Source organism: Protopterus annectens, chromosome 4.part1 (assembly GCF_019279795.1).
Source record: "Protopterus annectens isolate FY-2018-M chromosome 4.part1, PAN1.0, whole genome shotgun sequence".
Classification (NCBI taxonomy): Eukaryota; Metazoa; Chordata; order Ceratodontiformes; family Protopteridae; genus Protopterus; species Protopterus annectens.
In genome coordinates this window covers 838,670,813-838,690,011 of record NC_056734.1, presented here as the reverse complement: position 1 = coordinate 838,690,011, position 19,199 = coordinate 838,670,813, and the positions used below count along the sequence as shown (strand labels likewise).

Genomic DNA, 19,199 nt, shown 5'->3' with positions numbered 1-19,199 from the left:
ACAGTTAACAAATAATAAGAAAAAGTAATGTTGTTTAGTTATAAAAATGAAAAACAACCTAAACAAGGTAAAATAAATGCATAATAGGAGTATTTGTATATATTTTATGATTTATCCTCATAGGATTACATATTCCTGGAAACACAACTGAAATGTTCTCAAACTACATGTAAACTGAAATGTAGCTGCTTGATTAAAAAGTATTACTCATTTTAACATTTTAACATGCTGAAGCCGCGGTGGTACAGCAGTAGTGTTGTTGCCTCACAGCAAGAGGTTCTCCTGTTTGATTTACGGCTGGAGTACCTTCTGTGTGGAGTCTGCATGTCCTCCCCGCAATCGAGTGGCCCCCGAAAGACATGCGTGAATGGGCATGCCTTCGCTGAAGGTTGGGTGTCGGGCTGGCAACTCGGCACCATAAAAAAATCTACTGCCAATCATTAGCGGACCGGAGTTCCGCTGTGGTGACCCCTAACCGGGAAAAGCCAAAAAGACAAACAAACTCATTTTAACATGCTGATTCCACAAGCTGTCTGCCCTGTAAAAGTTACAATGTGAAGTTGTTAAATCTCGCTGTTTATTCTCACTGATGGGTTAGGAGCTGATCCCCGGCTCCGACATGGCCGATAGCAAAACTCAAGGTTTACCAGTAGCTCGAGACCAAGCCCCTTATCCCACAATGCACTGCTGGAATTACCTCAGATCTAGTTTGCAGCGGCAAGAGAGATCTCGGTGATCCAGCTAGCTCAGACCATTTGTGAGGATAAAAACAGCAAGTTTTGATAAAAAACCTTTCTTTATGTCTTAAATATTTTCATATAGATAGTTGTGTGTTAGTGTTAAAAATTTTAATCTTAGAATCTGTAGTTTTGGATAGTTAGTGCCCTAGTTGTTTTGTGTGGGCCTTTTAGCCCTATTAGAGTTATTAATCTCTATTCTCTAATAGTCAGGGTTTTTCTCTGTGGGCCTCTTTAGCCCTGTATTTGTAAAATATAGTTTAATTGTTATAGATAGTGCCCAGGCTGGGCTTAGTTGCTTTGTGGATCTTTACAAAGAAAGTAAGGACTTTACTTTATTAGTTTTACAGTATACTGGTTTGTCTTACCTTTACTATGTCAGATGACAAGGAAAAGTCCCATCCTAAATTGGGATTCAAGAAATGCCCAGATTGTGGGCAGAAAATGTCCGTCACTGATGGACACATTCAATGTGTCTACTGTCTGGGGGCTAAACACCTCCAAGACAATTGCAGCATTTGCCATTCTTTTTCTTCAAGAGTCCTCTTGGAGAGAAGGAGGAAGCTAATAGACAGGGAATTACTGCAGCATTCCTTTTCTGAGGTGTTGAGTAGCCATGAAGGTACTAGCACGTCTTCCAAATCCTCCAAATCCACAAAATCTTCAGACCCCAAAGTGACAAAAAAGGCAAAAACTTCAGAGGGAGGGTCATCAGTTCCACAGACCTCGGAACCGAGTGTACCTTTGATTCGGAGCTAGCTCTCAGTATTGGAGCCGGTCTCTGAGGTTCCCTCTTCTCCTCTGCTCCAGTCAGCACCTTCGGGGCATTCATCTAAGTCCTCAGTCAGCCTTTCAGATTTGGACATGCATCGGCTAGTGCAGAAGCTTTTACAGGCACCAGGATTTGCCAAATTGTTGTCGGCCCAGACCAGCTCGTCGGTGCCGAAGACCATGGAACCAGATTTGTCTACTCCTCCTCCGAGCTGTACTGGACTCTTGGAGCTGAAAGAAGCTGAACTGATGATTGTTGAACCCTTGAAGCTGATACCCGCACCGGTGTTATCGGCTCCATCTACTCGGATGTCCTCGGCAGCGACCGAGGACTCTAGGAGCCGACGCTCTCCCATCAGGTCCGGGGAGGATAGTCGGACCGATTTGTCGGTGCCGACTCTTCCTCTCGAGGCTTCGGCTCGGATGAGCTCAGCTCCTACCTCGGGCTCGGAGCCTATGGTTTCAGTGTGGGAGGATTGGATGGTAATTTCGGGTCTGTTTACTCCTTCTCGTTGGAGCCATAGTGCCTTCGATGCTATGAGGAGAGTCCTGTCTCCAAAGACGTCAGCATTGGTTCGGCCTTCCCTCTCCCCTCAAGCTCCTGTGTCTGCTTCTTCGTCTATCAGTCCCCCTAAGCATAAAGACTCTGAGCCTCAAGTACCCCCACAGGGCATCCCCTGCTCTTCTGAGACCTCCCCAGATCCCCCACTGAGGAGGTGCCCAGGAAGAGACTGTGCAAGAGGAGGCACTTAGACTCCCCACAGGAGTCTTTGACATCTGACATGGACTTGGATGAGTCAGAAGGGTCCCCTCGATCCCCCTCTGAGGATATCTCCTTTGCAGAGATACTAGAGATCCTTAGTCAGAGGGGCGATTGGCAGTCCAAGACCCCTACTGAGGATGAGTCCGTGCTCTTGAAGGCTTTTGGGTCTCAACCTTCCACTTCTTGGGTGTCTATGCCTTATGACGAGCTCATGGAACTGATCTCTCGTAAGGCGTGGGAATCACTGGAGGCCATGGAACCTGTTCCTCGCAAGCCAAATAAATTCATGTCTGCCCCAGTGGACAAGCCATTTTTGATAAAGGGAGTGCCTGTTGATGCCATGGTGTTAGCTGCAGCCACCAAAAAAGAAGTGTCTGAGACTTCTGCATCTATCCATCCTCCTAACAGAGATTCTAAGATTATGGATAGATATGGGAAATGCATGTTTAGTTCAGTGACTTTTTCTCTGTGATCACTGAACTACTTAACCCATTTTATGAGACTACAAAGAGATCTCCTGAAAGAGCTAGGAGATACTCTCCAGGGTATGGTAGCTGCAGGGGTGGCCGACAAAGTCAATGCCCAGGTCGCTACCCTAAACTCAGTGGTAAGCTCGTCCATGCATCTCATATCCCATGCAGCTGATGGTTCGAGTAGAGCTGCTAGTTCGGGCATTGCTATTCGAAGACAAGCCTGGATGCATCTCTGTTCCTTTGCGGAACCCTTTAAGTCTTCCTTTATCAACACCCCATTCGATGGCTCATCACTGTTTGGGCCCAAAGTAAAGGAAACTTTAACCAGGTGTGAGCAGGAAGGCAAGACCTTATCTGCCGTTGGAGTCCATTTTTCTACCCCTACTTGGCCCTACCCCAAGGGCCCTAGGGGAGGGAAAATTTGGTTCCAAAAAGCACAGTGAGCCTTTCAGGGCACACGTGGAGAAACCCCCTCTAGAGGCAGAGGAGGGGGGTTATAATGGAAGACGTCACCCCTGCGGCAGAGGGGGTCCGCAGCAACAGGGTGACAGGGGTCAGTTCTCCGGTCAACCCTACCAGCACCCCTAAAAGGGGGCCTGGCTGTTCAGCTCTGGAGGCAGTCAGGGGTCGCTTGTCTTTGTACCCAGAAGCCTGGCTAAACATAACATCAGATACACAGATACAAAGCATAATTTCCAGAGGATATTTCATACTGTTCTCTACCCCTCCCATTCCTGTAAACAGAAACCCAGTTGTTCCACCCAGTTTCAGGGAACAAGCAATTGTAGAGGTCCACAGATTGCTAGAAAAAAAGAGTCATCCAACCAGTCCCAGCAGACCAAGTTGGATTCGGAACTTACTCAAGATTTTTTTGGTACCAAAGAAAACAGGGGACTGGAGACCTATCTTGGACCTCAGCAGACTCAACCAGTTTGTAAAGAAAGAGAAGTTCCGAATGGTCATGCTTCAGTCCATTCTTCCCTTCCTAGGGAAAGGTGATTGGATGTGCTCCATAGATCTCAGGGACGCGTAGTATCACATAAAGATGAACAGATGCTCCAGAGATCACCTGCATTTCTGGCTGGGAGCCAACCATTACCAGGTTAGAACCCTGCCCTTTGGTCTCACTACAGTCCCCAGAGTGCATGGCAGTGGTCACGGCTCACCTGAGACGTCTCGGATTCCAGGTGTTTCCATACCTAGACGATTGGCTCCTCACCGCTACCACCAGTCATCAATTGATTCAGGCAATACAATACACTCTGACACTCTGCCATCAATTAGGCATTACAATCAACTTTGAAAAGTCTGCCTTATCGCCATTGCATCATACCGTTTTTATAGGAGCAGAGTTAGATACCTCATCTACCACTCTACGTCTTCCAATCGAAAGAGTCTCACTTCTCCACCAACACGTCAGCTCACTGGTGTCAAAGAACAAAGCTACAGAAGCAGAGGTCGTGAAGGTGCTAGGTTTGATGGCAGCAGCGATCCTGGCTATACCACTCGCAAGGATGCATATGCAAATTCTTCAGTGGCTCCTCCTTGCTCAGTGGTCTTACCAGAAACTACTGATGCACCACATGATTCTCATCACGGATTCTTGCAAGAGACACCTTCGGTGGTGGTTGACGTCTCTTCATGTCACAATCAGAAGACCCTTTCTTCTCCCCCACAGTAGCCACTGTGACCACAGATGCTTCCCTGATAGGGTGGGGGGGCATTTTCAGGGAAAGACTACCCAAGGCACATGGACAGATCAAGAATCACATCTGCACATCAATGTTCTAGAGTTGAGAGTGGTACTTCTGGCGTTGCAGTACTTTCAGGGCTCTCTTCCTCTAGGAACTATTGCAATTCAGATGGACAACATGTCAGTAGTCTGGTACTTGAACAAACAAGGTGGAACCAAGTCTTACCCCCTTTGTCGAGAAGCCCTCAGGGTCTGGCAATGGGCTGTGTCATCCCAGCATTTTCTGTTAGCAACGCACATTCCGGGGAAATCCAACGTGATAGCGGACAAGCTAAGCAGGGCGATATTGCTCCCTCATGAGTGGTCTCTCAAACAACAGGTTGCGGAGTTGATTTTCCACAAATGGGGCCAGCCTTGCTGTGACCTCTTTGCCAGCCACATCAATTCAAAATGCAGAAGCTACTTTGCCCTAATACCACCTCCCGGTCATCCCCCGAGAGATGCACTTTTACACAATTGGCCCCCCAGTCCCCTTTATGCATTCCCATCCTTCCCATTGATACCCAGATTTTTACAGAAAGCAAAATCACTGGGAAGGACTGTTATCCTCATAGCCCCCTACTGGCCTCGACAGATTTGGTTCCCATTTCTCCACCATCATCTGTTGGAAGATCCATGGATCCTGGACCCAGTTTCGGACCTTCTGATGTACTTGTCAGGGGATCTCCATCCTTCACTGCAGTCCCTGAAACGGACTGCTTGGCTAATCCACTTCCCCTAATTGCCAGGCTTCATTCAATTTCAGAAGATACAAGACAAATTCTCTTGTCTTCTCACAAGCCATCTACCAGGAAATTATACGGCAGTAAATGGAAAAGGTTCTCAATTTGGGCCAACACGTAGAAAATTGACCCTTTCTGAGCTCCGCTATCATCCATTTTAGAATTTTTAAGGAAGGGGCAGCAGCTGCTACAGTTCAAGTCCAGTTAGCTGCCATCTCAAATTTTCACCTTGGGTTTGGTGGCTCAAATGTTATGGGCCATAAATTATCTAAGACTTTTCTTAAAGATGTTCTTCACATGAGACCTCCTGTCAAAATTCCCTATTCTCCCTGGAATTTAAACTTTATGCTGTCTCAAATTATTCTTCCCCCTTTTGAACCAGCATCTTCTTGTGATATCAAATATTTATCCTGGAAAACTATTTTTATAGTGGCCATTACTTCTGCCCGCAGAGTGTCAGAACTTCAAGCATTATCTGTCGGGCCACCTTACATGATCTTCCATGCTGATAGAGTATCTCTCAAAACAAACCCCTCATTTTTACCTAAAGTCTGTTCTAAATCAAATATCAATCAGGTCATTGAGCTGCCAGTTTTTTTTCCAACCACTCTAACAAATTGGAATACATGCTGCACAAACTTGATGTACACAGACAGCTCAGATTTTATCTTGACAGAACTAAGGATATTAGAAAATCAGATCAACTTTTTGTATCCTTCTCAGAAGCCAGAAAAGGCAATCCAGTGGCTAAAACAACCTTATCTAAATGGTTATCAGATTGTATATCCTTTGTTTATGAGAATGCAAGCATGCTATTGACACACAAACCTAAGGCTCGGTCTACCAGAGCCATTTCTATGTCTTCTGCTTTTCAAGCTAAATTGCCCCTTGACAATATTTGCGCCACTTGGTCTAAGCCTCATACCTTTATCATGCATTACTAAGTAGATAAGGCTTCCAGGGACAGGTCTTCCTTTGGTTCCACGGTACTGAAGAACGTACTTCCATGAGACACCCAAAACTGAGGGTGCTAGGGACGCTACACATCAGTGAGAATAAACAGCGAGATTTAACAACTTCACATAAAGAAGTTATGTACTTACCATAACGTTCCATGTGAGTTGTTTATCTCGCCTTTATTCTCACATCCCTCCCTCCTTCCCCCTCCTGGCTGACTGTTGACTTAGAGGCTAGTACCATCCTGGTTATTCAATATTTCTTCTTCCCCTTCAGGAAGGTTTCTTTGTAGAAATAAATAAAAGGGTGTATATATATATATATATATATATATATATATATATATATATATATGTGTTTGTGTTGTTACTTGCAGCAAACAAGATCTGAGGTAATTCCAGCAGTGCATTGTGGGATAAGGGGCTTGGTCTCGAGCTACTGGCAAACCTTGTGCTTTGCTATCGGCCGTGTCAGAGCCGAGGATCGGCTCCGAACCCATCAGTGAGAATAAAGGCGAGATAAACAACTCACATGGAACGTTATGGTAAGTACATAACTTCTTTTTTTATATGTTACTTGAAACTGACAGTCTCTAGAGCACATGAAAAGATGCATATTACTTTTTGCAACATGTTATTTTTGCAGTTACCTCACACTGAACAAACTCACTTGGCAACTGATAGCTATTCATTTAAAATAGTTTAAATATTAAATGTGCCCTTGAAATGCTATTGACATTTTGACAAAATATAATGTGATCTGTAAAATGAATGGCTTAAAAGGTGAAGTAATGCATAGATTTCAAAGACAGTTCTTGACACTACAGTAAAAGTAAAATATATATTCACAAGGAAGTACTGAAATGTTTTAGTCTTCCAGTTAAAATAGCTTACTGTCGACATTTTGCGATATCAGAAAGTTTGAAGAGCTAGAAAATTACTATTCTTTGTCTTTATAATGATTATTAGATAGATGTTAGACTCTGCTTAGTTTAATGAATTGTGACATATGTTTATGAGGAAAAGTGGACTCATTTACTCACATTGGACTACACATTCTTGGAAACTCAACTGAAATGTCCCCAAATTACTTGTGAATTTAAATTAAACTGCCTGATTAATAAGCATAACTTACTTTAACAACCTGAATCCATAAGCTATCTGCTCTATATATGCTACATTATATATGTCACTTGCATATGACAGTCTCTAGAGCACACAAAAAAATACATATTATTTTTGCAACCTGCTATATTTGCACTAACCATACATTCTAAAGTAACTCAATTGGCAACTGACAAGTTATTTATTTGAAACATCAGTCTAAATATTAATTATGCCCTTGAAATATTGTTGCCTTTTTGACAAAACAAAACCTGAATTGAAAAAGAAATGATTTGAAGAAGTGAAGTATTGTACAGATTTCAAAGACAGCTATTGACACTACAATATAAGTAGAAATGTATACATGCAAGGAAAAATTTAAATGCCTTATACTTTTAGTTAAAATAGCTTATTGTTAACTTTTTGTTTTATCAGAAAATTTAAAGAGCTAGTAAATTATTTCTAATTTGTCTTTATAATGTTTACTAAATGTGATGTTAGTCACTGACCTGTTTAATGGATTGCGAGTCATGTATAAGACGGACTACTGAATGTTATTTCTGTTTACCTATATTTGTTGAATTTCTTTTATTAGTACTGATTTAAAACAAGGGAAAGAAAGGGAAGGGAAATCTCTGTTTTTGGTCAATGGAGAAGAGGCTTAAGAATATTCTAACTGCCCCAAGAACTCTCTAAGATGCTCTAAATACTATTTGATTAATACTTACCTAAGGTAAGTCTTGATTACCATATAGGTACCTTCACATTCATTCCAGACCTGATGTGATTACCCATTCTGGAAGCAGGAGGTGCCCTATGCAGGATGGGAATTGTCAGGGTGATCATAATTAATTCTTAGACTCTGCTTTGTAAATCTATAAATATGCAAAAGCACTGCACACTAGAATGTAGGGCGCCTCTACTCAGAGTCAGGATACCACTGATAAGCCATGCCTTTTCATAAGTGTAAGTTGAAGTTGGTGAGCTGAAGAGTGGGAAAGTAAAGGAAGACAGTACACCTACAGTAAATTCATATTTCATTGGCAATCACTCATTGTTTCCTGTAGAGTCCTTTTAGTCATATTATTCGTAAAAAAATCTGCTGCCAATCATTAGCGGACTGGAGTTCTGCTGTGGTGACCCCTAACCGGGAAAAGCCGAAAGAAAAACAACAACATTTTAGTAATAATCTATTTGTTGTTGGCTTATTTAGTGTATGCTCCTCTGTTGCATTTAATTTATCCAAAATGACATATCTGACATGTTTGGGATCTCTTAAGTGTAACTAAATATTGGATATTTTCTAAGTCAACATAATAATTGTTTACACTACTAACATTCCATCCTGATATATAAAATACTATAGAACAATAATAGGATAATATATAATTTCATATCTCTTTTAAGAAAATTCTCCATATAATAATTTAACATATGGAGCTCAGTTGATATTGTTGGTTAAAGATATGAGTGATAATCTAATAGATCTATCTTTATCTATTGGATTAGGAATGACTTTCATTCCATGTTTAATGGGAAATTCATATTTACTTGTATTCGATACTTTAGAATTAATGTTTTATAGAAGTACTTTTTTAAAGTCTGACCAGAATTTTACCCTACTTATATTTAAAGAAGAAAGAACATTAAATTACACTCCCAAGTTTACACACATAAAAATAACATCCAATGTTATCAGAGAATATGGTATAACTACTATAATCAAAATTAAAAAAAGCAAAACGTTTCTTCCAACAATAACTTGAAATGGATTTAACATTCTTATCATTAAATACTAATGGGTTAAATAATGCAAATAAGAGATCAAATCTACTAAAATATTTAAATCTAAATAAGGCACAAGTAGTATTTCACCAGGAAATGCATTTTAAGACTAATGATAGCTTTATTTGGAACCCTAAGGACTATACAGTCTTAGCTCAATCCTCCAATAGAACAAAGACAAAAGGAGTATCAGTTCTCTGGAAGAAAAACATAATCACTCCGAAAATTATTTATAAATATGAAGACAAAGAAGGTCTACTAGCATTTGTTATAATTAAATTTTATAACAAAATATGGACCTTAGCTAATCTATATTGGTTCCCAAGAATTGGAGCAGGAACAGTTAAAAAACACCTAGATTTTATTTCCAACAATTATAAAGGAAATCTTATACTGAGAGGAGACTTTAATTGTACCTTAGAAGCTTCTGAAACCACCAAGAAATCTTTTTGCATCGCAACTATTTCAAAATCCTTAAAAAATGGATTGATTCATTTAATTTAATAGACACTTTTAAAGTAAAAGATGATAAATCCTTATTATTTTCCCATAAAGACCATAGATTTGGAACACAAACCAGAATAGACAAATTATTCGTTGTTCAAGATTTACAAACAAAAATCCTCATCTTCTCAATAGTTCTATGCCCCTTCTCAGATTATGACTCTTTGATAATGAAGCTCCAAACAGAGTTTAAACCTTTAATCCTCTCAACTAGAAGTCCATCATATATCATTAAAATTAAAGAATTCAGACCCTGGATGTTGTCAGAACTACAATTGTTTCATGAAATTAATAATACAATAGAAATCAGTAGAGTCATGGTTTGTGACTCATTAAAAGTGTATTTATTTGGTAAGACCCTTAGCTGGTACAAAAACAAAGTTAGAGAGTGGGAATCTGAATCATTAGACTTGCAAACCAGACTCTTGACAGCAAAATCTAAAAAAAAAATCAGAATTGTCCAGAAGTCAAAAAAGAAATAGAGGAATTAAATAAAAAATATAATGAAATTCTAACACACAAAACTTGTCTAGCCTTGGAAAATTAAAAATAAACTCATTAGCCACCTCCCCCAGATATCTACATAACTTATCTACAAGAATTAAAATACAATCTAAAGCAAATAACATTAGTAGCATATATCATGAAAAGAAAGGGAAAAAAGTATCAGATATAGGAGACATCCTTGTAGCATTTTGGCTCCATTATATGGAACACTTCAAAAAAGAAGATTTAGATACCAACCAAATAAGCTTAGATACAAACCTTATCAATATAAAAAAAATTCCTGAAAACTTAAAACTAGACCTACAAAAACCTATATCCTACAGAAATTGTTGACAAGATAAAATAAAGTAAATATAACAAAGCTCCAGGGATTGATGGTATAATTACGGAAATTTACAAACTCTTCCCTTCAACAGTAATCTCCCTTTTTCATAAAACTTTGCTAGAAGTCCAGTCAGAAGCAAAAATACCACCCTCATGGAAATATTCTCTCATAATACAAATTCTAAAAGATAAACCATCAGACCTTTGCACCTCATACAGACCTATATCATTACTGAATAATGATTACAAAATATTCATGTCAATCCTAGCTAACAGAATGAAAATCCCACTTTCAAAGACAATTAATAATGATCAAACTGGATTTTTATATAACAGGCACACACATGATAATATTAAAAGGATACTTACTCTTATAGATTATGTGAATAAAGAAGATAGAGAAACACTTGCAATCAGATTAGACAGAGAAAAAACCTTTGATTCCCTCAACTGGGAATATCTATTTAAAACTTTAGCATTATTTGACTTTCCTCCTCCCTTCATCTTATTACTAAAAAACATATATATTAATAACCTAGCCTACATTAAATTAGGTCCTTTCACCTCAGAATCTATCCATATAACGAAAGGTACTAAACAAGGATGCCCCCTTTCTCCTATTTTATTTGCTTTGGCTATAGAAATACTTGCAGAAATAATATGCAATAATCCAAGAATAAAAGAAATAGAAGTCTATGACCAGTACATATCTAAAATAATGCTTTTTGCTGATGATATTTTATTACCCCTATCAAACTCCATAGAGTCATTAGGAGAGCTAGAAGAAGTAATGGAGAAATTTTATAAGATTTCAGGTCTACACTTTAATAGATCAAAATCAAAATTTCTATTTTTAAATAAGATAAAAGACCTACAAGTTACAAATAAATCCATCATAGGAAAACAAGAATTTACACTAAATTATTTAGGAATAGTGTTATGCAAAAATATAAATGAAACACTATTAATAAATTATAAAAACATTATTGAAACAATAAAGATATATATATAAAAGTAGAACAAAATGATATTAACTTTTGAAGACAGATTGAAATTAATAAAAATAGTCTTATTGTCAAAAATACTATATATAGCATTAGCAATACAGTTAATTCCTGAAAGATGCATTCTTAAAGAAATAAACTCATGTTTAATAAAATGTTTATGGTATCCCAAAAAGAATAGAGTAGCTCTAACTCATCACATTAGACCCTGGAAACAAGGAGGATTAAACTTACCAGAGATAGAAACATATATAAAAGCATCTGTGCTTAAAACTACAATAGACTGGATAAACCCAAATTATTTTGCCAACTGGAAAGAATTAACAATGGCTATATTAACAAATGAATTTAATAAGTTAAAAAAATTTTAATAGTAGACAAATCAAACAAACCCTGGTGCATACTATGCATACGTATACAATATAATATAACAAAACCTTCTAAAACAACACTGATTAATCATTAAATCAATTCCTTTAGGAAACTTATCAATGCAAACATAGATCTAAAACTTTGGTTTGATCTTTTAACCCCATTTACCATCACTAAGAACTTTCCTCACAAAATATATAGGGAAACAATAACATCCTGGGAACAAAATGGATTCTTATGCTGGTTTCAATGTGTAAATAAATTAAATGTAGATATAAAAATGATAAAAACTGCTTACAATATTCCAACACAGGACTGGTTAACCTTACAAAGCATTCTAATGTACACTCAAGATTTATGCAGATTAATTAATAATTCCTCATTTAAAGATATTCCAAATCTAATAAGTTTTCTGTATGAATTTATATATAATAGTTGTGAAAAGAAAAATTCCATTTCAAATCTATATAAAGAGTTAATAACATATAAAACAATTCCCAAACCATTATACTGGCAGTTCTTAACAAAAGGTCAGTCATTGCAGTTAACAGAAGAAATTAAAAGTAACATCTTACTATCAGTTAATTACACCTCTAACACACAATACTGGAAAATATTTAACTGGAAATACTTACATAGAGCATTTTTAACACCAGATAGAATTAAAAAGATCAGTACTACTAAAAATGTATTTTGCTGGAGGTGTGAAAAGTCAAATAAAGCAGACTGGATTCATATTTTTTATGAATGTAATACAATTAAATCATACTGGAATGGAATCAGTCATTTTTTACAAGCTTTATTTAATGAATCCTTTACCTTAACTAACGTATTGATAACATTAAATGTAAATGAAAGTCCCTACCTGATTAAGACAAATATGTATTTGTTATGGACAATACTTGCTATATCTAGGAAATGTGTAACCAGAAGGTGGAATTCAAATACACCCCCAACCTTGGAAGAATTCTACACTTTACTGAAGACAACTGCATTGATGGAAATAAAAATCAAAGAACTATGAATCTATCCCAGGCCAGTGGTAAATAATCCTTGGAAGAAAGTTATATCTTTGTTGGACACTCTACAATAATCAACATTGTATCTCTGATAACTGATCTGTTAATTCTACATTTAATAACATACAGTGTATATAATTGAAAGTCAGGCTATTGTAAATATTGTATATAGTTGTTTAAAATGATATTTAAAAATATTATGTAAATGTTATTTTAATTGAAAATAAAAAAAATATTTCAGAAAAAAAAAAGATAATATGGCAGCTACTCCTTTAGTGAAGTGTTAGAACTTTGATTGATAGAAAGAGTGACCCCCAGTTTTTGAGGCTGTAAAGTGGCACATGACAGCGAGTAGCAGAAGTCAGACATGGCACCAACAGAACAAGGTACACTGGAATAATCAACACAAATATATAAAAGAAGATGAAGTAATATCTGACAGATTGCAAATTAAAGTTTTGTTTTGTTGAGAAGCCAACATGGCCATTGACTGGAGACCATATAAAGTAATTTGCTGATATGTTTTTCTCTAAGTTTCATGTCATTATCAAGCACTCTTGGGCTGATGTAACATGTTTACTCAGTTGTATAATCGATATTTTCTAAATGTCTACTAATACTGTGGTTGTAATACTTTCCAAACAGAGCAGTTATTCTGATTTGTCAAGACTAGCATGTCAAAAAGAGTTAAATAGGACAGGCCAAAGGACCGATATTTGGCCATTTCTAAAAAAAACATTCACATCATGATTAGGCTCTTAAGCTAGGCTTGGTATTGTGAGATGCTAAATTATCTTCAGTAACTTTAACTGTGGCAAGTGCTTGCTTTCCATTTTGATGCTAGGAAAGTAGAGGGTTAGAGAAAAGATGTACTTCAACATAAAGCTTACCTAATCTAAAGCTAAATCAGAGATTCTCTAAGCTACTCAGCTCACACATTGTCACAAATAGATGCATTACTTATTACTTTATGTTGATAAACTTTAAAAAGAAGACACTTGTTATATTACAATAATGTTTCTGAGTACCTGTCTGGTAGATCTAATTGTTCTCCTGTGAAGTCATTTGTTCCCTTTGGTCCATAGTCCCAAATGATTTCCTCAGCAGAAATGTAGTAATGTCTTGTTTGGCAATTCTTAGAAACTGGCTCAGGCTGCTTTTCAGGTGAACAGTCTTTGACTTCAAAGAGTGCCTGCATGCCAGCTAAAATAGAAAGCACATAGTTATTAGAAATAAGGTGCAACTGTTGTTTTCTTTTTGTCTAAATGATAATTTGGCGTGTTACAAACTGTATTGTGTGTATACATGCACAGATACAGCTTATTTTCATTGCAAATTGCAGCTTTGAATTTCTGTATGAACTCTGTAGGAACTGTTTAAACATAAGCAATGCATATCTATAAACCTGATATGGAAATGCTTTGTGTGCTGTAAAATGTAGTAGGAAAATCAAGCATTTTATTTCTCTGCTCTTCTGTTATCATATTTGCAGGTTTGGAGCATACAAATCGAACAATTTACATATATTAATAGTGTTACTTGCATTTTGACTGAGAACCCACCTAGCCAGTGAGCACTTTGGACAAAATTTTTATGCAGTAATTATGATAATGATAAAGTATTCAGTTTAGATTATACTAAAACCTGGGCTACGTGTATTCTTTTTTTGTACTTTGCTCTGCAGAAGCAGATTAAAACCTTTACTTATTGGTTATAACATTTACTTATTGGCCTCAGTTCTGTGGCATAGAGGGATACAGCATGGACTATAATCCTATTCAAACTGAGTGGAATAGCAGCTCAGATGTTGTAAGAGTCATTGATGGGAGAATGGGAAATGAGCTGCTATGACTTTTCCATCATGGGGAGGTCACTGCTAGCTCAGCTGCTGCTCAGTTGCTAAGCAGTGGTCTCAAAAATGGAAAGCAGGTGCTGACACAGAGACGGGCATAAGGCTGTGGCTAGTGATGGAGTGTGCATGGATAGAGGGGTGTTGGCAGTCTTTGCAGTGATGCAGGTGGACACCTCACCTCCATTAGGAGATGTTTAGAACCTTACTATAAAATGTCCCATCGTTTGCATCCTAGATGAAGAGAAACTGGGACAGCTTTGACCTGCTAGTTCCTGGCCTATGGGCAATCCAGAAATAATTCCATAAGACACTGGCCTGGGGGGAAGCCAGATTTACCAGGGTAAGTGGATGAGAGTGCACACTCCAGGTGGACATACAGTAGCTGAAGGCTTGGATATAGGTAGGGGCAAGAAGGTATCATGTCTGTGTCAATTATGCCCTCCCCCCTTGACAGAAAGCTCTCCCCTGTACTTTATTGTACTGTACTGTACTTGGTATGTTCCTAATATGGATGCAGGCTTGATGGCTGACAGGCACAATGGAAAAAAGCATACATTAAAAACACACACACAGACACACACACACGAGCACGCATGCACACACACACACACACACACACACACACACACACACACACACACACACGCACACACATACACACACACGTGCGCGCGCACACACATACACACACAGACAAATAAATAAACTTCAGTTGTATATATTCACCATAACAAAGTTTGTCCGTACCAAAAAACAACAATAATAAAATCTTCTGACTGCCCTTTACTACATTTAGATGAACTGGTTAAACACTATTAGTAGTTAGGGCAGTGTAAGCTAAACTGACAAATATTTTGCTTCATCTGTCTGCCTGCAGCTATTTATTTATTTTGCTGCGAAAGATAGTCTGTGTATAACGTGTTTTCAGCAGATGCCCAGGTGCTCCCATATAGTAACAACAAATATGCAAAATGAATGAAATGGAAAGTGCAAGTAGGCAAAGCAGGTAAAGAAGTATATAGTGGATATATGTAAAAGCAGAGAATGTACCACCTTAGTTTGTGGTGAGTAAAAGCACTGAAGTAGGAAAGGGTAAAGTGGAGAGCATAGTTCATCGATCTGAGTGTTAGAATATATTAGACATGTTGTGAGCAGGTGATGGGGTGATAGTAGTAAAGGGAAGGGTCAAATTTATCAGGTGAGACCAAGTCAGTAGTTGCAATCCCAGTTACAATGTAATGGATTTTCATTCTTCTTGAAAGATAGTTTGTGGGGGGTGTAAGACTGCCAGCCCAGCTAGCTGGAATTTTGTAAATAATTCTATGTCATTTGTGGATATTAATATGATTTGTATGCTTGTCTTACAAATGTAAGAGAAATATATGTTATGTGTATATTAAACTACTGGTGCAGAAGTGTGTGTTGAACCGTATGCTATGTACTGAGCTTCAAGAATGTAACCACAGTGTACCCTACTGGAAAAGAACAGAAATGTATATAAACTATATGCCTATGCAAATGTATATTTTGATGGTAGAGGCTGGAACATACAGAGTTAACTTGCAAACCCTCAAGAAAAGCAAAGAGTTTTATGACTGTATTTATCTCAGTTTCAAGGCAACTAGGAGACAGGATGTATACAGCTAGAGGTATCTTTCTATCGTTTGGAAACAGAAATAATTACAGGTTTCAAATGTAAAAGTGTTTAACTGTTTTACGACTTCCAGTTCTAGGCAAACTTCTGAGAGATAAGTATTTTTCACAGAGAAATGTAAAATTCTGTTGATATCTGTTAGCCTGGGAACTGAAGGCAAGTTACAAATAGTGATGTCATCCAATTGACCCAGCAGTAATGTGTTTTTATTAATTTAAGAACTATCTTTCAGAGAAAGTCTGTGCATTTTCTGTTTGTCTTTGGACCTAGAAACATCCTATCATCAGCACTTCTGCCTTGCTAATATCAAGTACTAGATTACAGCAATTTCTCTTAGATATAGATAGGAATATAGTAATATTAGTTTAGATGTTTTCTGTATTTATGTGAGACTGTCCTGCAATGTTGTTTTAAAATATTTCCTATGATTCTGTTCTTTTATTATTTATTATTAAATATATTTAAACCTTTTAATTGCGGTTGGTTTGTTTAGAGATATTTAAGCTCTTAAAGTACTTGCATATGTATTTGGTGAAATTGTACAGGGCACTCTTAGATAGCCTTGCTGCTGGTCATGCTTACTATTTGGATGATCACCCTTTGTAAGGGCCTTATAGTAGCTGATAATTAAGGGTGGCTGGTTGCAATGAAAACTACCTTTTAGTCTGGGCAGAAGGGGGCATAGCTAGTAAACCTGTGCCAGCCTTCCCCAGGAGTGTCTGTGTGTTTGTATATAAATCAAATCTCAAAGTGTGTGGGTGTGTGTGTGTGTGTATGCGTGTGTGTGTGTGTGTGTGTGTATGTGTGTGTGTGTGTGTGTGTGTGTGTGTGTGTGTGTGTGTGTGTGTGTGTGTGTGTGTGTCAGCTACTTGGACAGGGACACTAAGCATGGATAATCAATTTGGGTGCTATGTACAGGCCAGGTCTCAATGAATATTGGTAATGGGATCTGTGTTTTTTTGTCAATGAACCATAGATGAAGTTAATATGGATATTTTGTATCTAGAACTGAAGTTTGGTGATGAAATATTTATTCAAATATTTATTTAGGTCAATATGTAGATCTTTATATATGTATGTATATGTGTGTATATATTTGTGCATATATTTGTGTGCGTTTGTTTGTAGTTGTACATGTGTATGTTTGTGTATGTGTGTATATATACATATGCATATGTAATTTCTAGTGTATTGAATTTCTGACAAAAAAATGTATGCTGCTTTAATATATTAGTATTTAAAGGTGAAGGGTTATTGTCTTTCTTATTACACTGATGACATCAGGGGGAGAACCAGTCTGTGCTTTGCTAGATCATCATGTCCTTCGTGAATATGAGGATTGTGATTAAAAAGTAAAAGCTATTTAGCTCAGTAATAGTTTGTGTCTTGCTCGTTATTTGCTCTTGCGGGAGTATTTATCTGAGGGCAAACTGGATTTATTTGTTATTTAGTGTGCTGGACTGGATTTAATGTACACTTTGGTTTTGTGTGTATATATATATATATATATATATATATAAAGCCAAATAAACTTCTTAACGAACAAAAGATGAAGGAGCATATGTGTGTGTGTGTGTGTGTGTGTGTATGTATATATATATATATATATATATATATATATATATATTTTTTTGAAAAACTGAAAAGTATATACTGTGGGGTATATCTGAAATGTTGATCATAATAAGTCAGAAATGCAATCGTGAAAGTCCTTGATAAACTGTGAATAGTATAATTTCAAAGGTTGAATCCTATAATACTATAATATTACAAAGTGCAAACAGATGCAGTCATTGTTTCATGGTAATTTATTATGACAGTGTTTGTTTATGGTGATTAGAAGTATTCAATATTTGTTTTTGCTGAAACTACAAAACAGATGAACATTCAGCGGATTGCAAACATGCAATAGACAGAGAGTACACACAACTCTGAGAACAAAAATTGGAACTATTAGAAACCAGCACTGAGTACAATTTGTAATATAGGAAGGGAATGTATAATAGGCATATTATAGAGCAGAGAACTGGAATAATACGGCAGGCAGAAAAACAAGATTGTTCATTAAAAAAAAAAAAAAAAGAAATCTAAACAAGTAGCAAAAAGAAGAAAGGAGACAGAAATAAAATGGATTACAGCAAAACAGACTCTTCACCTTTAATATTAAAGGGGGCAAAGTAAAAAGTGATGGAAATTCATGTAATCAAGGAGCAAAAGCTGGATAATAAGGCCTCACAGCTTTCACATAATGGAATGACATTTCTGCCAATCCCCAGCCTTCAACTCCATCCCCACAATGAACGCCAGATACTTGTCAGTACAAGCTGATTTATTATTTGTGAATCATCAGTAGACTTTCCTATCCCAACCCCCTCAGCAGTCTGCAAACTCCACTGTAGCTGTTGCCATGGAAGGTGCAGGTGCACTTCCTTACATATGCACCCCCCAATCCTAGTGGTATACCTCTTTCTGCACAGGTATGATAGGCTTGTCATACTGTGCTAATATATCTGCATTCCTCACCCACCCAGTCCCTCCAGTATCTGCATTGTTAATTGAATGCAGATTATCTGAGTTCTAGCTATGGCTTTATCCTTCTGCACCATTGCTAACATTGATCAATAAGAGATAAATATAAGTAACGAAATACATGCTTGTACAGAAGATGGACAAGAGATATTCATGCCTAACAGTTATTTAATATTATTAGAATAGTGACAAAATGTCACTGGATCAGTAAGCTTGTCATTCTGATGACAGAACAGTCAGAGACGCAGCAATGCATTCTCCCTTTCAAATAAACAGCTTTCTAATATAATGGCTCCTTTTCACCAATCAGTGAACTGGTAACCTAGCTTCACTTTTTCTTTCTTACAAGTTAACTGAAGCTTAGGCTTTA

At 37.4% G+C, this 19,199-nt stretch overlaps 1 protein-coding gene across 1 annotated transcript in view; it reads right to left on the bottom strand.

The window, feature by feature from the left end:
* The window catches only part of LOC122801096 (ceruloplasmin), a 452,049-nt gene that overhangs the window by 292,239 nt on the left and 140,611 nt on the right, over positions 1 to 19,199 (bottom strand). Inside the window, exon 6 of the mRNA XM_044070617.1 lies at positions 13,823 to 13,997. Coding sequence (XP_043926552.1) covers positions 13,823 to 13,997 — 175 coding nt within the window. The remainder of the gene's footprint in view (positions 1 to 13,822; positions 13,998 to 19,199) is intronic.